This window comes from Phlebotomus papatasi, chromosome 2 (assembly GCF_024763615.1).
Source record: "Phlebotomus papatasi isolate M1 chromosome 2, Ppap_2.1, whole genome shotgun sequence".
Classification (NCBI taxonomy): domain Eukaryota; kingdom Metazoa; phylum Arthropoda; class Insecta; order Diptera; family Psychodidae; genus Phlebotomus; species Phlebotomus papatasi.
In genome coordinates, this window is record NC_077223.1 from 17,913,264 (window position 1) to 17,930,715 (window position 17,452).

Consider the following 17,452-nt stretch of genomic DNA (forward strand, 5'->3'; position numbering starts at 1 on the left):
CATCATTGGGAAAGAATTGAGGTGTGACAATATTTCCATTTAATTACTTAATTGAGAAATTTTATCAATGTACGTGTAATTTTTAAACACTGATCTTTTAGATGTTTCATCTAAAAAAAAAAACAGATGCGATTTCTAATGTGTATGTCAAATTCACTGTTAATATACCTTTGTAAATTCCAATTCAAGTAGTTGACGAAGAGCCAAAACGGCGTTGGTTGGAATTTGGGAAGCCAAAGTTAATGAAAAAGAGCGAGTGGAATTCAAAAGTAAATATGGACGAAAGAGATGATCGATAATTTGTAAAGTTGATTAACATATTGAAATAAATGTTTGACTTTAATAGCAAAACTCTTCTCCCTTTTGATGAGTGATAAAAAAGAATGCGACACACGAACAAATACGACCAAGAGATTATGAAGAGATGAGAGAATAATCCAATGTGATGAGCATAGAGTCAACTGGCGATCGCAATGTTCACCAGGTAGGCTCATCTCATCATCTTCTCATGCGAGGCGCTTAATCATCATCTCTCAGTTGATGCCGCTAGAGTTTTGAGCGTACGAATCGCGAGTTTAAAATGGGGCTCCCACTGCAAACTTAATGCCAGTTGCTTAAGGACTGTGGAACTCACCTCATCGCTCCGGATTTAGTCTTCCTCTAAGCGAGTCACCCTCTCCAGCTGTGACTCTGCATTTTTTTGTGTTTTTGCGATTTTTTTATGTGATATTTTCGTGTGATTTTGTCCCTTCCTCAAAACGCAAAAAAGTCAGCAATCCCCTTCGACAAGGACCTCTCCCAAAATATATTTCTACGAAAAAAAGGGAATTATTCAGTGATAATTTGAGATTAATTTTGTGCAAGAAAAGTGAAGAGAAAAATTGTGCCAAAAAAATTTACACAAATATCCTCAAGGCAAAACGAACTATATGTCGATATTGTGCAAAGACGAGGCAAAGGACAAATAAGCTTTCTCTAAATATGTTGCTGAGTAAACCATTTCAATAACCTAGAGGACAATTAGCCTGAACATCGTGAGAGAAGATAGGACAAAGAGCACCGACCCCAAATATGGACAATTTTAGGACATTAAGTGCAATTGTAAGTAAAAAAAATTTTGTGGTATATCTTCTCCTTCAAAAGTCTATAATCTCATTCATCATCCCAAAAGTGGGTGAATTGAGTGGCAAAAAATTTAGAAGGAAAAAATGTGCTCAAAGAATGCGAAAGACCCCGAATTATGGCGCTTCAATTCATCATCAAGAGTCTTGATCTGAAAGGTGGATAACTGCTTAAATTTTACTCAATAAGAGTACACATGAAGAATTGCAATTTGACTAATAATCCATAAAAAGGTTTCTTAAAAACTTAATAATTGGTGCTTTGAGAAGGTGAAGCTATTCAAGTTGATACTTGAATTTTTCATAAGGTATATTTAAATTTCTCCCACTTAAAAAAATATTGATAAAGAAATTGAAAAAAAAAAGAAGTGAACAGTGAAAATTGTTTCTTTTCCAATTCTGGGCACCCAAGAAGAAAACAATTTCTAGGGCCATTAGAATTATTAAAAACTTGGTTCTCATGGATATTTTTAAAAATAGCATATCATCCAAATCCAAGATATTTTTTGCAAATATCTATCTGAATCCTGTGTAAAAAAAATACCTGTTAATTCGCCTTTAAGAAATACAGTTTTAAAGACAGTTTTTGCATTAAAACATTAAATAGAATTAAAAAAAATTGACATTTGGGAAAATTATGCATTTAAGACTAGGAACTCCCTTAAGACTGAAACCTGGGGTAACATGATGACTTATTTTCGATACTATCGACTGTCAATTCTGAAATATTTAAACGATAGCTATACTTCCTGTGACTAAATATAGATATTTATCAACAGCAACATTCTTTAAAGAATGTCACAATGCCCAAAAAGTCGACATTCATTTAATCTAACAGATATAGATTTATCGATACTATTGATTCGATAGTGTCGAAAAGTTATCATTCCACCCCTGTTATTTTACTAATTTGTTTGAGTCATTAATTTCTATTCTACTATTTCCTTAAATATTTTATGTAATAGTAAAAATTACTCTATTAAACTTAAACTCGTTAAAAACTAAACCTTGCAACACTTTTTAAAACATCAGTAATAACAGATCTTAGACTTTGTCATAATTAATCAAAATTTTTTAGAAATTTTAATCAATATTTTTTTTATTAAACTAAGTATAATATTTTTATTCTGTAACTGTTCAAGAAGATAATTAGGCACATAAGACCTTTGTAATGCAATGTTTAATATACTTTTATTGTAACTATCCCGGAACCATTTAAGAATTATTAAGGCTAATCACTAAATAAGGTCTTCATGATCGGAAAACATCTTTCTCACATTAAATTTGTTAGTAAAAGCTTAAACCTTTGAAAAGTAAGGTTGAAATTGACAAGCTGACTGTGTATCTTAGGTTCCGAAAAGATTTAAGAATAATAATGTTCCTAATGAACTGAAACCTAAATAATTCCTAACACTAAGTTTCTTTTACAAAGAAAGTAAAAAACGTATTTACTGAAAATTCTTATCACTTGGCAACCGTATTATGAACATCCCTGATTTTTTACTCATTGTCTAAAACAGTTCTTAGATATAATCTCTTGATATGAAATGTAGAAAGAAAAAAATTAGAACATTCTGTGTCTAAGCAATTTCTCTCCCTTCAACTCTTAAGGGAGACTGGGGCAAAATTAGCCAGCAAATGAAATTTTTCTTGGACTATAATTTGTGAAAAGCATATTTGAATTAGACTAATAAATATTGCAATGAATAGGAAGGAGTTAATTACTTGGAATAGTTTACTGAATATTCTTTCTATTAAAAATTCTAACATCCCATTGTCTAATTCTACAACTGACAGATCTACCCTATCCCTTTAATTTTAGTCCTTCAAACTTCACTATTTTGTAATTTTAGAGCATATTGAGGAATACGTTTCCTTTTTAATTTGTAAACTTGTTACAGGTATCGCAGGTATCGAATTGAGGTTTTCAAAAACCCTTTTACGTAAATATACTTAGCGTAAAGTGATATAAGTTGGACATAGTGTTACAAGTTGGACAATTCGCCGGTACAAGTCGGACATGGCTTTTTTCTTGATAAATACAGTATGAAATTTGTTTTTAAGCATAAGCAATCAAATTATAAAACTAAAGCATTGAAAATATACAAATAAAAATGAAGTACTAATTTATCAAGAAAAAAAAGTCCTGTCCAACTTTTACCATTGTCCAACTTGTACCACTTTACCCTATAGCAACCTAGGCAAAAATTTTGATGGAAAAAAATTTCAAAATTTCTTTAAAGGCAGTTCTTTTCATGGTTATTTAAAATATTCAATCAGTTATTGTTGTGCTAATAAATAGCAGAAATGGACGGAAAACTGTCAAGGTTATAAACTGGGACAAAGGAAAAAAATGTCACTCAAGTTGTATAAAAAAATAAGGTCACAGTCATTGGAGAAAGACAGTACAAATTGCTAAATAAATTCTTTAGCACACTGAGTAAAGTGGTCTTCAGACTAGAGGTTTAACTCAGTTTTCGAAAGTCTCAAAATCCTAAATAGCAACCAATTCTATTGTCTTTTTAGAATCTAATATATAATTGTCATCAATAATCCAATCTTATAAGTTAAATTTATCTAAAAAAAATCTTGATCGATATGAAATGAGAACAGTTAAGGCGTATACACATTGGGAGCAATTTTCGTCAAAAATTGCGTTTTTGACAGAAATTTGACGTTTCCCCCTACAAAGCTGCAGGGAATTTCCTTCAAAAAAGCAATTTTTGACAAAAATTTCTCCCAATGTGTAGAGGCCATTAAGTCATACGGCTAAGCCTTAGGTCTGTAGCCCGTATAAATAGCATTAGATCACAAATTATTCTAAAGTAACATTCTAGTTACAATATTTTGAAAATTTAAAATTTAAGTTTACAAAGGAATTGAGCGCCAACGCTAAGACGACGGCGGACGTTAATTATCAAATAACTGCAATTCAGGATCAAAAAGAAAAGTTAATCCCAAACTTAAAAATTCAATTAAGATTTTTTTTTGCCAATTGCAAACCCCTTTGGATTTTGATCGTTGAATGTCGTGGAAGATTGAATTTAAAATTGGTCAAAGGAGAAGAATCGCAGCATAAATGTTAGCAGAAAAGACCAGAATAAACAAAAAAAAGAAGACAGACCTCTTGACTACAATAAGAGGCTACTGCCTATCTTGATTTTTCACCTCCACATGCATCATTTTGCCACTCTTGGCCAGTTTTGGCAGAGGCGAGAAAAAAAATAACAGAGTTCTCTAATTAACAAATCTTTGGGCAACCCAGAGGTGGGATAAATCACTGTTTTGGAGTGCTGAAGTTGTGTTCTTCAAATATCTTTAATGTGTGCGCGTGCATAACTTTTACTTTCAATAGCTACAGGATTGAATTTCCATCATCCAATTCACTTTACCTTTTTTCCCGCCAAATATTGCGTTACTGAAATTTTAATGCACCGTGGGTGATATGTTCAGAAGAAATGTTTCCCATCAATAGACTCATTACGAGGGATCTAATTTTGTGGGCCATACAGCTTCAAGGTAGCAAATACTAATTTTTATAACCACGCACTTTCGCGAACAAATTCGGCTCTGTGGTTATTGATGAAAATTTGTTAAATAGAATCGTATAAGTCGTACGAAAAAAAATCGTTTTTTTTACCTCTTCATTTGTGAGTTAAATAACTAATACATCATCTTGTTCATTCTTCAAATATGTACAATTCTTTGGGTGAGAGTGAAAAAGATGCCAAATAAAATATTTTTGCACTATTATTAAAAGGTGGTGAAGATGAAAGAGGAGTAATAATAATGAAAAAAAAGATGATGGAATAACAATGCGACAATGGGTTGAATGATTCGAGGCAGTGACTCGTTTATTAGGAAATTGTGTCGATTGATGATAGATTTTATCTGTCTCTCACTGCCATTACTCTTTCCATTATTCTCAGCTAAGTAACAACAAATATTTTAATATTGCTAACAATATAGAAGAGATACTTTTCTTGTCATTCTTCACGGCTGATTCATGCCTAAACCGAGGCAAGGATGCTTGAGATTCTTATGTTAGCACCGTGCGCAGGGTGAGAGTGAAATATTCGCGATCGTATTTTAAAGTTCAATGTGACGATCTTAAACCACGATTAGATCATATTTCTCGAGACTCACACATTATGTCACACACACGAAAATAAGATTTCAACATGAGAATTTTGAATTTTTTTTTTCCTTTCCGCATGTTCAACCATGAATTCTTTATACGGGATTTTTGTAAAAGAAATATATGAAATCGCGATGTTAAGAAATAATTTTTGATGATTGTTCAAGAAGTCATTCTTCCGAAAAGGCGTGAATTTATGTATTATCAGGCCTTAAGAATTTTTCTTTTCAAAGAGATAATAAAACTTTACAGTTTACACACGAAAAAGCTTATGAAATGAGAAAATAGGCGTGAAGTGTGAATCTAATTTGTTCATAATAATATTGACATAATAAATAAAACCAGTAGTAAAAGCCAAGAGAATCCCATTATATTATTTGACATTCCTTAAATAGTTGTAAATGGGATTTATAGCATAATTAGAATTTATTTGATTAAAAACATTCAAATTTATTTGTAATAATGATATCTTGTAGCTGTTAAGCCCACCTGTCCCAAAAACGCCATTGTAGGGGAAGGTGAAGCAGAACAGGTCTGCTTTACTTTCGAGGAAACAAAACTTTGGAAAAAATTAAATAAAAAGAAGGAGCAGACGTAAATATAGGGCAGTTGTAAACACTGCGATCTTTTTATTTAGATATTAGACTTAAAAGAAAGAGACCTAATGATCCTCGGGATCCCTTTGCTTTGCTGGGGCAAATTTTGTCAGTCTTCGGATAATTTGTGACGTTTTACTCTCGCAAACGTTTAAAATATCAAATACACATATTTTTATAGGAAATTTATTCCTTTACAACTTTGTCCAAGATAATTTTTCTCTATCCTAACGAGAAATGTGCTTAAATTGAGCTAATCAGTATTAATATTTTCTGTAAGACAAATATTCAAAAATAGGGCTCAAAATTTCATTATTTTTTTATTTTGCATAATCCTTCCTCGAATCCCTTGAAACTTTGTCAGTTTAAGAAGGTTCATGAAGGCTATCTATATTAAAAATTTCAAGCTTCAGTCTCTTTTATTTTAGAAAATAGTGAATATTGAAATTTTCATTTTGACAAATTTTGCCCCAGTCTCCCCTATCCCTAAATTAAAGTTTCCCCTGAATTAATTAATTATAATTAGCTTAAATACTAATCGAAAAAGTTATAAATGAACCAATTTTGAGTTCGAACAACTTTCCTAAAAAAAAAAAAAAAAAATTAAACAATCTAAAAAGTACTCTAGAATTGCCGAACTTCCAAACTAATTTGTCCAGAATTCCAAATTTCCTACAGTAAACTCACGCTAATTCTGTTCTTTTAAGATTAGGGTACTTTTTAATTCAGGCGGCAGTTAAATATGCTCAAATTACCGTTATTAAGGGCGTCAGACCTAAGGCTTAGCCATATGGCTTAACTTCTTTAATTACTTATCAGTTAAGAATTTTTGAAATATTTTGACTTAGGATTGGTTTATTAAGAGCAAATGGTCGATTACATCTTGAAAATCCAATAAAATTAATTGCTATTTATTATTTTTGGCACTCAAAACCAAAGACGATATTAACAAAGCCTTAAAAGTTTAATAATAATAATATGATTTTAAAAATTGAAATTTTGAGTATCACTCCTCAATTTCTCTCTAATTCGGGTGACATTTCGATCCCAAATACCCGAATTTGAGAGTATACCAATTAAATCTTTAAGCCAATAAAATATTTTATCACCGTCGCATTCTCTGATTGGCTCAATTGGCTAAAGCTTCGAGTCGTTCGAGTCCATTGGATGCTTTAAAGTTGTAGTCAAACAGAGAATTTGATGAATGTAAAATATTTTATAAGAAAAAAATTGTTAAGCATAAGGATAATTAATAGCTTTATCCCTTAGGACAATTTCTTGCAGTAGAAAAAAAAAGTAGGGGAGACTGGGGTACCTATAGCCAGGGGTAGAATTAGCCAGTGGATTTTTCTCGCTTTTTCTTAAAATGTACATCGAGCAAAGTATTTTTTTTAATGAAAGTAGGAACACATACCCATATTGTCAGAAATATTTATAAGTCTGATCCTGTTATCCTAGAAGCATTTTTGTAAAATTGATATAAAATTGTAATTTTGATGTGACAGTTTTTGGACCAGCATTTGGTTTTCTGAGTTTCTAGTCAAGATTTCATAGTTTTACCTCGTTTCTGGTTTAATAAACATATAATTAAAAAAATATTTTTCACTTGGATAATAAATTATTCAATTTTTTATATAAGATGATAAACACTGAAACAGCCCTCGGGGCAGTTATAGCCACTCTTCCGTTTCGGGATAAAATTATCACTGATTTTTCACTAATACATGGATAATTGTTAGATGAAAAAGTACTATTGATATTCCAAGCAATATTGGCATTAGGATGAAAAATTTGTGAAATAGATTTTTTCAGGATATTTTCATTAATTTTGCCGCAATTACAAAAATGTCATAAAAAAGTCGGCTAAAGCCTGTTTCTTTAGGTTTAAATGACGCCAAAAATTAACGAGTATTTTGTGACTTTGTTTTTGAAAATTTCTGGGGTCAGTCTTGAGAAATACAAAAATATTTTTTATTTCTAGTTTGACTACAATATACTGGTGTAGCAAAGCATTGACCAAGGGTCGATTTTTTATCCGATTGACTTGAAATTTTTAATATAAAATTTCTGATGGATATAGCCTCTTAATAGCGAAGAAGAAGATATAAATAACATTATTTCAAGCCCTAGGACAAATAAGATATTCTGAAAATTCAGATAATCAAAATATTTTATTTGTATACAGCAGGAAACGAGCGTTTTTGTCTGGATAAATTCTTTATGTCCTTTAAAATATTAAAGGCTTAAACACATTTCAATAGCTCTTAGTACGATTCTCACCGATCAGACATGGTAGATCGGTAAAGACCATCCTTAAGTTCAAGAAGTAAATAAAATAACAGAAGAGTGTCAAAGTCACCCGCAATTACAGTGTTTTATGTGCTTTAAAAAATTTTAAAATGTCCAATAAGCATTTAAAAATTTTTGAGGAATTCAACCAGAAGAATAATCCTGCCTACAATATTATATATTTGTTATTATAAGTAAAACAAAAGCGTAGTAAAACATTAAATTTTGATGAACGAAAAAAATGAACATTTGTGACATTTTGCCCCAGCCTTCCCTACTTCTCAAATTAGTAAATAAGCCATCAATGTATTAAGTTTATTTTCAAAGAGGAACACCAGAAAGCATTCTTAGAAAAAACTTCTTTAGAGCAATTTAAGATATCATTGAATGAGTTTGAAATATTTCAAAATTTCCTTCTATTTATATTTGAAAAAAATATAGGTACGAAAATTGGTTCCCATGGATATTTGTTTAAAAAAAGATAAGTGTATTTCTAAATTTCAAAAGCTTTATACGAAATATGAAATTTAAATACCATGCTGAGCAAATATTTGGGTTTTACACGGAACTCTTCGTACAAAACAATGCTCTAATTTCAATAAAAAGTCAAAGATCAGATCGTAATGCCCCCTTAATGTTAATAGTTTTCTAGAATATCTAATACTAAAATAAAATTCTTTATTTATTGAGGGATTATGCAAAAGTCTTGTAATTGCTCATCCTTGGTGATTCGCTTACAATTCTTTCCTATTCCAATTTAACAAGAAATATACTGAGATTGTTTCACCACAAACGGAAGTACGATGGACCAACGGTGATTTCTACAATAAAATTCATAAAATATTACTTAGTTTTCCCACAAAGTATTTGTGTGTGAGAAAAAAAATTCTTAACATTGGCCTTTCAAGTTCACAAAATGCCTCTATATCAAATTTATACATTTTTAATTTACTTCCATGGAGCAAAAAAAAAAGTCCAAGAAATGTCAAAATATTTATAATGTATTGCTGGACGTTTTGTTTAACAATTTTTCATATCGCCAATTTAATAATTGCTTTTCTTTTCCTTCCCAACATTACGCAATTAATCGGAGTTGAGTGTTGTGAATGAATTCGCAAAGATAAACTCGTGAAGAGATTGCATGAGATAATAAGGTGGACGTGGCGATAGTGGGTAGTGTAAAAAAAAGAGCGAGGAATTAAATAGTGATGAGGTCAGGTGAAAAATAAATAGAATCAATTGGATGAAAAAAAAACACGAGATAAAACTAATAAACGATTGATAATTGATTCTGTTGAGAGGAATATTCGATTCCGGGTGTATCATTAGCAAATATGGAATTGAACTCTCGTTATTTTTTTTTTACTTTTGACTCGTGAGCTTTGCATTTGCTCCTCGTAATAAGCTTATCTTTCTTTTTTATTTCTCTTTCTGTTTATGACAACATGAACATCTTTTTAAGACAATATTGAGATGCTTTAAAGTTACTGAACCATTTATGGTCCAGTTTTAAGACTTTGTACCACACTTAAACCACAATAAAATTCTTGTGCAGATTATTAATTTAGGTAGAATTTTTTAGCTATTAAAATTTCTCTACACGGGGTCCAGGGGTTCAATGTTAAATAAATCTTTTTGGCAAATTACCCATAAATTAGCACTACAGAATGCAATTTATTTTGACTAAACCCCAATTAGTCGAATGTTATGTTTTTTTAACACCATTTATTCTTAGCACAGATGATAGAAATAGGTAGTATGGCAAATGTTAAAATAAACTATGAGAAGTGTTCTGAGGCCTCTTAACTGCACAACACCTTTGAAAAATGCAAAAAGCGCGTATAAAACAATTAAAACAAATTGATTGCTATTAAAATTTCCGTTGCAGATATATCTTGAAGCGACTTTTTTAATAGTAGCATTAAAAAAAACATTTTTTTTATTTTTATTATATTTTTGCCATGAAAGAAAATTTAGGTAAACTAACCAATACAAGTTAATTTAAATCTTAAAAATTATCCTAAATCATGCAAAAGTTACGGTATATTATTTTTTAAAGGTTTCAATAGTTTATAAGTTCCTGCGCGTCTTATCAGTGTATCGATTTACTTGTAGAGGTCTCTGCTTTTAAGTCTTGAAGAAATCATTTTGCTATAAACTCTTGCAATCTTTAGACTAGAGATTTAACCTCGTTTAAGGTGATTCCCTATTTGAAAAAATGCAACAGCAACATTATACGGACCTCAGACCTAAGGCTTAGCCAAATGGCTTAACTACTCCTGTTTGTTGGTCAATGCTTTAGAAAAATTTTGATTTGGGATTAAATATTGAAAGCAAACAATCAATGAAATTTTCAAAAACAAGTAATAGTAATTGCTATTAAGGATTTTGAAACTTTCGGGAACTGGGGTAAACCTTTCGTATGAAGACCACTTTATATTTAATCAGTCTTAAGAATTAATTTTTTATACTGAACCAAATATTCCCAAAATATTCGTCTATATTAAAATTATGTAAGCCATAAAGCTACATCTCAGGTCTGAAGATCATATAACCGTAGAAGAGGGTGACTTTGCGCCCCTACTTTTCGTAAGCTTTTCTTTAATTCTAGCGCTGTAAGATAGATCTGAAGACCTTTAGGGCACTTAATGTTCTAGACATTATCCTGAAGAAGTTTTGTTAAGCGGACAAATGAATCTTATTTAAATTTTCTCAAAAGAATACTTGTTTACCACTTTGACAAAGTTTTTTCTCACTTTTTATATTAAAAAAAACCTCTTGTTCACAAAATCTAAAATTGGTCCGATTGGGTTGAAATTTTAGTATGTTGTAGCTGATGTCAAGACCTTTTCAGAAGGTATCTATGTTCCAGTGTACGTTAAAAATTTACCTAGACACAGAGGCTCAAAGTTTAAAATTTTGAAATATTCATATTTTGACAATCTTTATTTTGTAATCCTGAATTTTAAAACCTAAACGAAATGCCTCATTAACCATTAAAAATGTTTAAAGCTTTTATTTTATATATTTATTTACTCTTACATAATAAAAATAATAAACGAAAAGTGCATTAATTTATTTTTTATTTCTTCACTTTTGGAAAAACAGTTTTTCAAATTACTCAAATAATGCACTGTTATAAACAAAAACTTTACTTTTTTTTGTTTGTTTGTTAGATCTCATCGCCTAACGATAGTGCTGTCTTTTTTGTGATGATTTCGATAAAAGAAGCTCCCCGTAGTTCTGTATTCATGAAAGTATCAAAATTTTGAACTTGGAGCCCCTGTATCCAGACAATCGCTTGACCTAGGTCGTATTTTATATATGTTTTGCAAAGGCCTTGGCATCAGCTAGAACATACTAAAATTTCAGCTCAATACGATGAGTTTTTTGTTTTGACAGTTATTCAAAATGGCAGATAGAAACGTCAAATTAAGATGGCGACCACGTTCTCTGGTAGATCTCGGTAATTTTATCTTACGTTCCCAAAAAATTAGATAATTTTTAATCAAATTCTTCTATAATAAAGCTTTAGAAAGACCATAATATGCAATTTTACAACATAAATCATGCGTTATTACAAAGATAATAGTGAAAAAAAGTATTTTAATAAAAATTATGAACAAAATCGAAATGGATTATTTTAGCCAGATAAATTTAGAATAGATATTGGCAATTTACTACTCTGAAGCCGCTTTTAACATTAGAGCTTCAGATAACTTTTTCACAGAGCCGTTTTTTGGCTAAATACCTATATTTGCATTTTATTGAATATTACTGAAACTCCTGAAACTACAAGCATCCTTTTGAGGATTCTTCTATGTTACTTGGTACACAACATATCCCTATATACTTTGACATGGTAGATCCGAACGGCGAAGACTATTAATAAATGCTAGAATTAATGAAAATCTCACGAACAGCAGAGTGCAAAGTCACCCCCAACGACGGTACGAAAACCAGGGATGCAAAGCCATCCATATTTACGGTAATAGAGATTTCTACAAGGCGATAAAGAGAAGAAATTGCTTCTTAGGTGCCCTGTAAAACATTATTACAAATATGATGATTGTTGTAATAGGAGTAACAAGATTATCGTAGTAATATTTACAACGATTATCATAGCAGAGTCATTTTACAACTGGAAGCCGGATTTTACAACGATTATCATTTTAAAGTATTTGCTACGGTAACAAGGAATTGAATCTGCTAGTTGAATTTTCAAAACTGACATGATAATCGTTGTAATTTGCTATCAGAAAATTGTGATAATTCGAGGTAAATTGAATTTTTGAATGAAAAATGAATTTCTTGCTAAGATAATCGTTGGAAATATTACTACGATTATCATGTCACTCTCATTAAGCATGATAATTGTAGAAACAAATTTGTTTCCTAGTGGAAGAATACTACGATTAACTTTGTATTTTACGCCACTAGTGATAATTCTACGTACTTTGCATGTTCCGCATGTAGAGAATTATTATAGCTCATCATTAGGCTAAACATTGCCCTAAATTATTGATAAAATATCAAAGAATTGCCGAATTGAAGAGATTATCAAAGTTTTCCAAGATTTTTTTCGTACGAAACACTTTTGGCAAGCAATTTTCTCTATCTTATCTATAATAATTAACAATTTCCATAAAAAAAAACACATGGTTTCTAACTATAATTACTCACCTATTTCAGGTGATCCTCGTGATCATTGGCTACGTAGCGGCCAAGGAGAAGGATAACAAGAATGAAGTAATCGTTAAAATCGATAATAGCGACAAGACTCAATATCACAACGCCAATTTTGACACAAGTTCTTACAATTACGGCTATGAAGTTGGTCCTAATGGACAATTTCACCATGAAATCCGTGGCCCAGATGGTGTCACATACGGATGTTATGGCTATATCGATCCCGAAAGCCATCTCCGGGCAACGCACTATGTAGCCGATGAGAATGGCTACCGTGTCATTGAACCTGAGGATCCCGTAGAGATCTTCCCACCCAGTGGAGATGAGAATGCACCCAAAGCGAAGAAGGGCATTATTGTGGAGTGGAAGAATCTGTATCTTCCTAAAGGGTGCGGAATGCACGAAGGAGGTTTTGCCATTGGATCTGTTCTGAAACAAGTCGATGGTGGTGGTTTCGTTGTGGTGAGTAAATTATTTGAATTTTTGTAAATTCCATGAATATCCAACAAGTAAAAGTAATTTGGCAAGATCTTCGAAGCGTTACATATACAAAAAATTAAGATGGACTATGAAAGTGAGATCTAATTGAAATTCTAATGCAGGTGAAACCAGGTGAGCCTCACCCAGGAGCTACAGTGGATAGACCTGGAGTGAAAGGCTCAGCCATCAATCGCCCTTTGGTACTCCTAGAGAATGGTGATATAACCGTGGCTGGACCAGGGTTTAAGGGCATTGGATTTGGACGACCGGGGCGTCCTGGAACCCCGGGAACTCCCGGTACTCCAGGATCTCCAGGATCTGATGGAAGTGTAATTTATGGAGGAGCCGGAGGTACAGGAGGATATGGAGGGGCTGCAGGAAGTGGAGGAACCGGTGGTACTGGCGGTTTTGGAGGTGGAGCTGGAAGTGGAGGAAGTGGTGGTACTGGTGGTACCGGAGGTTTTGGAGGAAGTGGTGGTACTGGAGGTACCGGAGGCTACGGAGGTAGTGGAGGATATGGTGGATCTGGAAATTACCCATCAGGTAAATTTACAGAAAAAAATTTCTACAAAGAATCTGATGCTGATCTTATTGTATTAATTTTCCAAGGCTATCCTGGACCACCAGGAACTCCTGGAAAACCCGGATCAGGCGGCTACTGGAGCAATGGACAATGGATTCCTGACAATAGTGGAATGTATCATCACATGACAGGTCCTAACGGACCCAATGGTCCTGGATACGTCCATATGACCGGACCAATGGGTGGTTATGGCGGCAATGGAGGCAATGGTGGCTCAGGAGGAACTGGTGGAGTTGGAGGTGTCGGAGGAATAGGACCCAATGGTCCTAATGGACCAAATGGTCCTAATGGACCTAATGGACCCAATGGACCCAACGGACCCACAGGACCTACTGGTCCCATTGGACCCTCAGGACCACCTGGACCTCCAGGTACTGGTGGAACCGGCGGAGTAGGAGGCGGTGGCGGTTACGGAGGCGGATATGGAGGAAGTGGCGGAACAGGCGGTTCAGGAGGAACTGGAGGTAGTGGAGGATTTGGTGGAACTGGTGGTTCTGGAGGTAAGACATCATTTTCTTACAGCTTTGCACAATTTTGCACATAATTCCACTTTGTAGAAGAGTTTCTCACAACAACTGAAGCACCAGAAGCACCAGAAACACCAAGTGGCCCTGAGCACATTAATGGCCCTCACGGAGGTGATTTCAGTCAAGGTAATTTTTGTCCATCAAAAGTCATCTGCAAAATCATAATTCACTTTCACCACCACATTTCGTTTCATGCATACCCATTGCACATCTAATGGCACATCTTGAGCAGAGCAATATACCGAGTGCTATTATCCAGGTCATCGACCAGGACATGGAACCCCCGGTAGACCAGGAACGCCAGGAACACCAGGAACACCCGGTAGTCCTGGGTCTGGCGGACATCATGTGGCTAATCCACCACGACCAGGAAAACCAGGCGCACCAGGTACCCCAGGACGGCCAGGAACCCCAGGAACACCAGGAAAGCCAGGAAGTGCAGGACATCCTCCACATAATGGACACCCTCATCCACCGAAACCACACCCCCCACCACCTAAACCAGCCCATCCGCCTCACAATGGACGCCCAGGTACTCCAGGAACACCCGGACAACCTGGGACACCCGGCACTCCAGGATTCGTGGCGGCTTATCCTGGTTCAGATGGTACCCCAGGAAGACCCGGAACCCCAGGATCCCCAGGAACACCTGGGTCTCCCGGATTTATAGCCTACCCTGGTTTGGATGGAACACCTGGACGACCAGGAACTCCTGGATCACCCGGTACACCTGGAAGCCCAGGATTTGTGGCTTATCCTGGATCAGATGGAATACCCGGAAGGCCCGGAAGCCCAGGAACACCTGGGACACCAGGTAGCCCAGGATTTGTGGCTTATCCTGGATCAGATGGAATACCCGTAAGGCCCGGAAGCCCAGGAACACCTGGGACACCAGGTAGCCCGGGATACGTAGTTTATCCTGGATCAGATGGAATACCCGGAAGACCTGGAAGCCCAGGTACACCTGGAACACCAGGAAGTCCAGGATTTGTAGCATATCCTGGATTAGATGGAATGCCTGGACGACCAGGAACTCCTGGAACTCCCGGTACACCAGGTAGTCCAGGATACATAGAAGTTGTACCCGCAACAGATGGTATTCCTGGAAGACCAGGAACTCCAGGAACACCTGGAACACCAGGTAGTCCAGGATATATTGAAGTGATTCCCGCAACAGATGGTATCCCTGGAAGGCCAGGAACCCCAGGAACACCTGGAACACCAGGTAGTCCAGGATACATAGAAGTCATTCCTGCAACAGATGGTATCCCTGGAAGGCCAGGAACCCCAGGATCTCCAGGAACTCCTGGTACACCAGGATTCGTGTCGTTATATCCTGGATCAGATGGTAGTCCCGGAACACCTGGAACTCCCGGAACCCCGGGATCACCAGGCATTCCTGGTTATGTTGTTTCTGGGTCCCCTGGAAGTCCCGGAACTCCAGGTACTCCCGGAACTGATGGTTCGCCAGGATTGCCTGGATACTACCAGCAAGATTTCTATGCTGAAGGTGCTATGGGAGTTCAGCCACCGCGTCCTATCCAAAACCCTAATTACAATGTGGCTGTCTCTCAATATCCCATCTTTATTGTGCCATTCCCAATAGCCATGGGCAATATCCCAAATGCCGGAGTGTGTCCGTGCTACTTGATGAACGGCAACAACACCAGCAAACCCACTTCCATTATACAGGGACAACAATTTTCCGGTTACATCGGACTCCTGCCCATTCTCTTTGTTCCGTCTTGCGATGGTAACAATACGGGAAACAATCAGAATCTGAGCAATCTCTTTTCTCAGGCCTTCACTGTGCCCTATCAATGCAATCAATGCAATCAACAACGCCAGAGACGATCACTAGAACTTGCAGATGACATCACTAGCCTGGATAGTTTCAAACAAGTTCTAGAACTGGCAAACCTCGACCCTCAATCGAGTAGAATCGTGGTTAAATCACCACATCGAAGATCATTGCAGAGATACATACGAGATCTCAAAGCCATGGAGAACATCTCCTGAATCCGCGACAAATTCTCTGGGATCCCCCTTTGAATCCATCTAGCACAAAATCCATGGATAATCGCGACAAAAAAAAAACACTTGAAAAATTGCCATCATTGCAGTTTTCCACTTTTTCTATGCTTACGATTCAGTAGCGTAATTTTGAATGAAAATTTGCAATATTAAGTTATTATTTTACAAATCTGTGTGGGCAGTTTATGGAGAGTCTGTCAAATAATTCTTCCAAAGTCACATAAGTTATATACTACTTTTGAAGAATTACTTAACAGTCTATCATTATTTCTGGGTGTATTCAACTATCCCTCTTGAATAGTTCTCTTTCCCTTCCACAATACAATTGTCAACATTTCCATAGACACAAAATTAAAATTAATTAAAAAAAAAACAGTAAACAAATCAATGTAACTTTCTTCTTAGTAAATAATCAATCTTCTAGCAAGTAAGAAATAAACTTATTTCGATGATCATGCCATTGAGTTTTTTTTTTCTAAATACCTGGATTCTGGGTGATGGTGGTCCATTTTGGAAAATCGTCTAATCCAATTTGAGGTTTTCGTAGTCGAAATCTTTAAAGGGATCTCTGAAGATACTATGTGAGTTTGTGCTGGTAGAACTTTCCTATTGAAAAGAAATATTGTACGTTTTAGAAATTAGTACAATATTATACGAAGAAAATATTTTGAAATTTGATTTCGATTTGGATAGCACTTTTATTAGAATGTTTATCTTAAATGAATAAAGTAGCTTTTAGCGATTTAATTCATAAAAAAGCCTCGTGCTCACGGATTCACAATCAATCTGAACCATCTGAACCGATTCTATTACCAAAAAGAATGCCGAAATTAGTGTAGGAATAATTACGGTAAGTGTGCCAAATTCCGGCCAGCTTGCAATTCCGGCCACCTTTTTTATTCCTCGAATTTCCATGAAGTTTTAGTTTTTATATACACTAGAGATTATACAATGCATAAGAAAAACAGAAAATGTAATTTCGACAAACGAAATAA

At 34.8% G+C, this 17,452-nt stretch overlaps 3 protein-coding genes across 5 annotated transcripts in view; 1 reads left to right on the forward strand and 2 right to left on the reverse strand.

The window, feature by feature from the left end:
• The window catches only part of LOC129802850 (uncharacterized), a 30,404-nt gene extending 29,704 nt beyond the window's left edge, over positions 1-700 (reverse strand). Inside the window, exon 1 of the mRNA XM_055849009.1 lies at positions 635-700. The gene's annotated coding sequence lies outside the window, so the exon portion shown is untranslated. The remainder of the gene's footprint in view (positions 1-634) is intronic.
• On the forward strand, positions 604-16,912 carry LOC129802839 (collagen alpha-2(IV) chain-like). Of its 2 annotated transcripts, XM_055848950.1 has the most exons (6): positions 1,043-1,101; positions 12,837-13,295; positions 13,436-13,856; positions 13,923-14,396; positions 14,454-14,549; positions 14,683-16,912. In XM_055848950.1, exons 1-6 carry the CDS (start codon positions 1,072-1,074, stop codon positions 16,440-16,442), a joined length of 3,240 nt encoding a protein of 1,079 aa, XP_055704925.1. In that variant the 5' UTR covers positions 1,043-1,071; the 3' UTR covers positions 16,443-16,912. The 2 variants fall into 2 exon arrangements, with proteins under 2 accessions (XP_055704926.1, XP_055704925.1); XM_055848951.1 differs by lacking the exon at positions 14,454-14,549 and having other exon boundaries at positions 604-1,101.
• Positions 696-17,452, reverse strand: part of LOC129802845 (DNA helicase MCM9-like) — a 43,221-nt gene continuing 26,464 nt past the window's right edge. The window contains exons 6-7 of one of the 2 annotated variants that reach the window (XM_055848987.1): positions 16,941-17,063; positions 696-811 (exon numbers count right to left, since the gene is read on the reverse strand). In XM_055848987.1, coding sequence (XP_055704962.1) covers positions 16,980-17,063 — 84 coding nt within the window. In that variant the 3' untranslated portion in view covers positions 696-811; positions 16,941-16,979. Of the gene's footprint in view, positions 812-16,835; positions 17,064-17,452 lie in introns of those variants that run through there. The other variant, XM_055848988.1, reaches the window with a different exon arrangement.

Bases quoted from the DNA above. Each gene is read 5' to 3' on its own strand.
- LOC129802839 (XM_055848950.1), top strand. From the start codon at position 1,072: ATGGACAATTTTAGGACATTAAGTGCAATT. The intron at 13,857-13,922 runs GTAAATTTACAG...TAATTTTCCAAG, and splicing joins ATCTGGAAATTACCCATCAG to GCTATCCTGGACCACCAGGA. The intron at 14,550-14,682 runs GTAATTTTTGTC...GCTATTATCCAG, and splicing joins CGGAGGTGATTTCAGTCAAG to GTCATCGACCAGGACATGGA.